General features: G+C 30.8%; 2 protein-coding genes across 2 annotated transcripts; both read left to right on the top strand.

Moving 5' to 3' along the window:
* The first annotated feature begins 648 nt into the window (after positions 1-648).
* Positions 649-1405, top strand: LOC114732604 (isoliquiritigenin 2'-O-methyltransferase-like). The gene is made up of 2 exons (XM_028919917.1): positions 649-1080; positions 1177-1405. Exons 1-2 carry the CDS (start codon positions 677-679, stop codon positions 1403-1405), a joined length of 633 nt encoding a protein of 210 aa, XP_028775750.1. The 5' UTR covers positions 649-676.
* Position 1406: 1 nt separating this feature from the next.
* Positions 1407-2588, top strand: LOC114732614 (isoliquiritigenin 2'-O-methyltransferase-like). Its single transcript, XM_028919929.1, has 3 exons — positions 1407-1488; positions 1900-1964; positions 2063-2588. Exons 1-3 carry the CDS (start codon positions 1407-1409, stop codon positions 2360-2362), a joined length of 447 nt encoding a protein of 148 aa, XP_028775762.1. The 3' UTR covers positions 2363-2588.
* The last annotated feature ends 2830 nt before the right edge of the window (positions 2589-5418 follow it).

The raw sequence follows: 5418 nt of genomic DNA, 5'->3' as shown, positions 1-5418 counted from the left end.
CATAAAATATGTACATTTGACTCTTTCAAGTTCAGCAATGCATTGCCGTTATTACAATTTTGCCGGTTGAGAAGGTTGATTCTGACAGAAATTATTTTGATAATTCCAGAATTGCTCCACTTTCTTATATATTAAATTTTAAGTATGATGTAAGTCCTAACTGATTCCACATCCCATCCCAACTAGCACCAAAGCTAAGGGAGTATGTATATGAATAGTTACACACTCATTCAGGTCATGTACGTGCCTACCGGTCAGTGAATTCTTTTATAATTAGAAGCTATACGTGATTAAAATTAATAAATTATCAAGAGAGTGACTTTTTATAAAAAAATATATGTTACATATAATAAATATATATAGGCGGATATTTCTAACAGTTATCCTCTTGATAGAAGAAATATAAGTTACACATTTTTTCAAATGTCAAGTTCATCCATTGTTTATTTTTCATTCAAATAAATTTGACCTATAAATGCCTCTCTTCTTAACATTTAATATCTCAAAAGATTTCAACTGCCAATGGTCAAATTTAAACTACATTTTTATAGTAAATTTATAAATAGTTAATTTCATTATTGGTTCACGTAGTGAGAACTTTTAGATATAAAAGTTTGCCCTATCATCCTCCATAGCTACTACAGAGTCTACAACAAAAAGAATCTAGCAATTATAGATGGATGCCAACAATGAGAATCAGGAACATGCTTCTGTTTGTTCTTTTAATCCTATGATGTTGTCTACTGATCATGTTTACCTTGCAGTGTTAAATGCTGCTATTGAGCTGAACTTGTTTGAGATTATTGGTAAGGGAAGCCCTAAGGGCATGTCTGCCTCCGAAATCGCTTCCAAGCTAGGGACTCCACATGCCGGCATGGCTCATCGGCTAGACCGAATGTTGTTTTTGCTTTCTAATTACTCTTTCTTGACTTGTTCTTCCAATAAACTTGATCAACATGGTAAGATTGAGAGGCTTTATGGTCTATCTCCTGGTGGTAAATACTTAATCACCAATGAAGATGAAACTTCTTACGTTAGACTCTTCAAATTATGTAATCATCCCACTTTCATAAAGATTTGGTAAGTATTGCATGTTTTGGTACATAATCACCACCTTTTGTTTATTTATTATTTGATCATATACAAAAGACCTATTTTTAACTTTTATGATTCTAGGCAAAACTTCAAGCAAGTGATTCTTGATGAGGAAGAGGACCTTTTCAAGACAGTTAATGAGATGTCTATTTACGAATATATGGAAATGGATCCAACGTTCAAAACTACTTTTCATGGGGCAATGGCTGATTTATCGATCATACAGATGAAGGATGTACTTGAGACATATAAAGGATTTGAGGGAATATCAACACTTGTTGATGTGGTGGTGCCATGGCCAAAGCCTTAGAATGATCGTCTCCAAGTATCCTTCAATTCAGGGCATTAACTTTGACTTACCATCCGTCGTACAACATGGCCTATCCCATCCAGGTAACTTGTAGATGTAATTTTTTTTTTAACCTTTTCTTTAAAGTTTAACTAGATTTTTTTTACCTGTGTGTTGCAAATAATATTAGAATAGTGCATGATTAAAGTATAGAAAAGTTTAAATAAAAGTACAGAAAGAGGATGGGAATTTCATATTTGAAATTCGAAATGAAAACAATAAAAAATAGATGAAAGGTATACATATAGCCTAAAACTAAAGTGTGATCTTATGGAATTTAGAATTTAAGAAATTGCATATAGAATTTAGTATATATTGAGTTGGATTCAATTTTTTCCCGTCAAAACTTTGATGCTACTAATTAATCAACTAAATTATATAACTTTCAAAAATCATGCATAATGCGGCATATTTTAATTTGAGCTTATCATAAAATCTTCTTTGCGATATTAAAGGAATAAAGCATGTTGGAGGAGATATGTTCAAAAGCGTTCCACAAGGTGATGCTATAATGATGAAGGTCAGTTTAATAACACTATAATTAATTTCACATAGTAATCAATTATTATTCCTAGGCTTTGGTAATAACTAATAAGCTATATGTTCAATCTCTTGCAGTTTATAACTCATAACTGGGCAGATGAAAACTGCATACAGATTTTAACAAACTGCCATAGATCTCTCAAAAACGAAGGCAAGCTTATTATTATTGACCTGATAATGCCAGAAATACCAAATGGAAGCGATGAGCATAAATATGTTTCAGTTCTTGACAATCTCATGTTCTTGCAAGCTGGTGGAAAGGAACGAACTGAGAAAGAATTCGAAGCTCTTTGTAAAGCTAGTGGCTTTTCCAGCTACAAAATTGCAGCTCGTGTTCCTTCCGCAGCTTTAGGAGTCATTGAGTTTTATAAATAAACTAGATTGTCTCCATCTACTAAACTTTGTATGGAGTCTAAAGAGAGTCACTTCAGATACATATATACATATATATGGTCCATGAATAATGCATATGACTGGCGGGTATGTACGGTTCATGTTGCGTATAGAATAAATAAGGGTAATTTATGAGTAAGGAATGAAATACGTGTGTAATATATGTACTGGTTTATGAATAATGATTGTCTTTTTCTTTTCAGTGTTAGTTAATTGAAAGAATATGGCAATAATTAAAATAATTCATATCATTATAAATTATCCAGGGCTATCATATATAATAAGTTCCACTGAACAGAAAAATTGTAATAATGCATTCCTTGAACTTTAGAGGGTCAAATTTATGAATTTTTTTATTCATCTAATATATAGATTAGCCTAATGATTTTTTTTAAAATTATCAGTTAAAAAATTTATAATGATTTAGTGTGTGTGTATGTGTGTGTGTGTATGTTTGTGAAAGTTTTTAAAATACATAATAAGTCGTGGTAACAGAGACAAACATCATGGAGTTGAGAGTATTTTATTCTTTTATTGATCCCTCTATCCATTCCAATACTTCAATTTTTTCATTCTTTTTCTGGTTGGTAATTTCCCAGAGATTTGGGGTTTGACATTTGCCAAAATCTTATATTTAATTTGACAAAATTAAATTGGGCATCAATTTTTAAACTAGAAAATAACAAAATGAAAACGGGCAATATAACTTTAGATTATTATATTTTATTCAATGAGTGTGTAAATTGCATGCTAAGGGTACAGGTTGGTGTATTTCCAGAGATTCTGGGGCTTGATGTTCTTACAGGTAGCAATTGTTGGAGTGCTATTGAATTTGAGATTAGTATTTCTGAGTTTTACCCTTTCACATGGTACCCTACTACTACATAATTAAATTATTCCTTCCTTTGTTGTTGATGTGCCTCTAATGTTCTTGAAGGAAACTCTACTTAGTTGTACCTTTGATGGAGTGCGCAGTAGCTCAAAATGGAAGAAAGGAAAAAAAAAACAAAGGAAAATGGAAATAGTTATAAATATGTAGGACAAACTTAGAATATATGACATGCCTATATGACATGCCTATATATGAGATGCCAAAAATGATAACTATACAAATTAGATTCATATCCTGATATTATATCCAACATTTGCATCACATATACAATTTTTCATTCAACAAGTTTCAAATATTATGAAATGCATGGACCCATTTTAAAATGCTTGTTTACCATTTAATTTAATTTCATATTGTCTACTATTTTATACTGTCTCTGATCTTTAATATAAAAGTTAGTTAACTAATTTATGAATATTAAAAAATTAGTTAAGATAGTTATTTGTAATAAATGAATGTTGTCTTTTCTAAAATATTCTTGTTAATCATATGCGTTAAAATAGAAAACATGTAATATCTTACTTTAAGGACCCCGATGAGAGAATTTTATTAATTATGGTTGAAGGTTTACACTAAACTTATAACTTTACTTTCCTGATGGTTGTATGTTATAAAATAAGACCAGGATTCGCTCTTAATCTATTTGATGGCAATATCTATATATTGACAAATTTTACTTTTAAAATCTTGCTTTTCTAATCCAGCTTTAATAAAGCACAACTATTATACTTTAGATATAAATTAAACAATTCATTCACATCACAAGTATAATATCATTATATATATTTATATATTACGAAACTCTCAAAGACTCCTCCTTATGGAGGTACAAACATAATAGTAAAAATTACATGCTTCACATATAGTAGAAAATATAGACATAAAATATCACAAAAGGCAATGTAAACACATAATGTATTAATTTGTTTTCACATTGATTAAAAAATTAACTAAATTCTTCTTCTCTCCCACCTTAGCTATGCTCCCACCAGCTTCTCTTTCCCCTTGGAACATTGGGCCCTATGGTTACATAGAAAAGAGAGGTGAGATTCAAAGAATCTCAATAGCAGTAATCATATTTAATATATTATGAATGGTATGAACTGGGCATGCAAAACAAGCTATTGAGAACATCTTACAATAATTGAACTGAACTAAATAACCAACTAAGGCATATTCACTGTCATATAACTGAATCTTATCTAATTGTTGCGCATAACTGAATAACTGAGTAATTGCATAACTGAATAACTGAGTAACTGAGCAGCTACATAAATGATTAACCACATAACCGAGCAGCTGCTAAATGATTAATTGATTAACTAATTAAGCATATACATACTGATTAACTGATTACTGATCATATGGATGACTGAATAACTGAGCATATGCTTTACTGAATAACTGAGCAGCTGAATAATCTAATTAATTGATAAATTGGATATACTTGCATAAGACTACATTAGACAGCAAAATGTATGCACATACTCATGACAATAACATGTAATTTACATGTTCTCATGCTTAACTATAGCATTATGGCACAAACAGACATATAACCAATGCAAAACATACAAAATAATTTTTATTGAAGTAGCAAGCCAAGTGTTAATTCTCATTGCCTGTGTTTGTGAAAGTGTGGTTCCTTACTATTAAACCTTTATAGGTTCTTCATTTTCATATTTTTCCAAGGCTCCTAACATTGATGCCATGAGGTCCGCATGTCACATTCTCAACAGTCAACAGTCACTTGTCTACTCCCATTACCTAATGAGATACAATCATCTCTTGTCTGAACGGTTAAGTCAAGTATTTTCATTTGTGTTAATCTTCCAACGTGAATTCCATTTGTATTCGGACTATTAGTTGGGGCTTCAATGGAGAATTTGCTGAATGTAAAATTTCAGCATCCCAAAACATTCACATGAAAGTGTTTGCTATGTTGGGATGTTATGTTGTGGATGACTAAATTGTTCATGAAGTTGAGACAAAAATTATGGAGTAGGTTTCAAAGAAAGTTAGACTTTTTAAAAAAACATTGTATGCCATTGATTTAGAACTGTTTTTTTTTCATTATAAGAAGTGGCTAAGTAAAAACGAGAAAAAAATGTTCATGCATTACAACTACAAAAAAATTGACTTTCAA

The sequence above is a fragment of the Neltuma alba genome, unplaced genomic scaffold (genome assembly GCF_004799145.2).
Source record: "Neltuma alba isolate B1F8T4 unplaced genomic scaffold, ASM479914v2 tig00002564_pilon, whole genome shotgun sequence".
Classification (NCBI taxonomy): Eukaryota; Viridiplantae; Streptophyta; class Magnoliopsida; order Fabales; family Fabaceae; genus Neltuma; species Neltuma alba.
Note: the sequence above shows the minus strand (reverse complement) of the source record. Positions and strands in the feature narration are given on the sequence as shown.

What these genes read in the sequence shown, in the direction of transcription:
- LOC114732614 (XM_028919929.1), top strand. Translation starts at nt 1,407, where the DNA reads ATGATCGTCTCCAAGTATCCTTCAATTCAGGGCATTAACTTTGACTTA. An exon ending in ACATGGCCTATCCCATCCAG is followed by an intron (nt 1,489 to 1,899) that starts GTAACTTGTAGA and finishes GCGATATTAAAG; the next exon opens with GAATAAAGCATGTTGGAGGA. An exon ending in GTGATGCTATAATGATGAAG is followed by an intron (nt 1,965 to 2,062) that starts GTCAGTTTAATA and finishes AATCTCTTGCAG; the next exon opens with TTTATAACTCATAACTGGGC.
- LOC114732604 (XM_028919917.1), top strand. Translation starts at nt 677, where the DNA reads ATGGATGCCAACAATGAGAATCAGGAACATGCTTCTGTTTGTTCTTTT. An exon ending in CCCACTTTCATAAAGATTTG is followed by an intron (nt 1,081 to 1,176) that starts GTAAGTATTGCA and finishes TTATGATTCTAG; the next exon opens with GCAAAACTTCAAGCAAGTGA.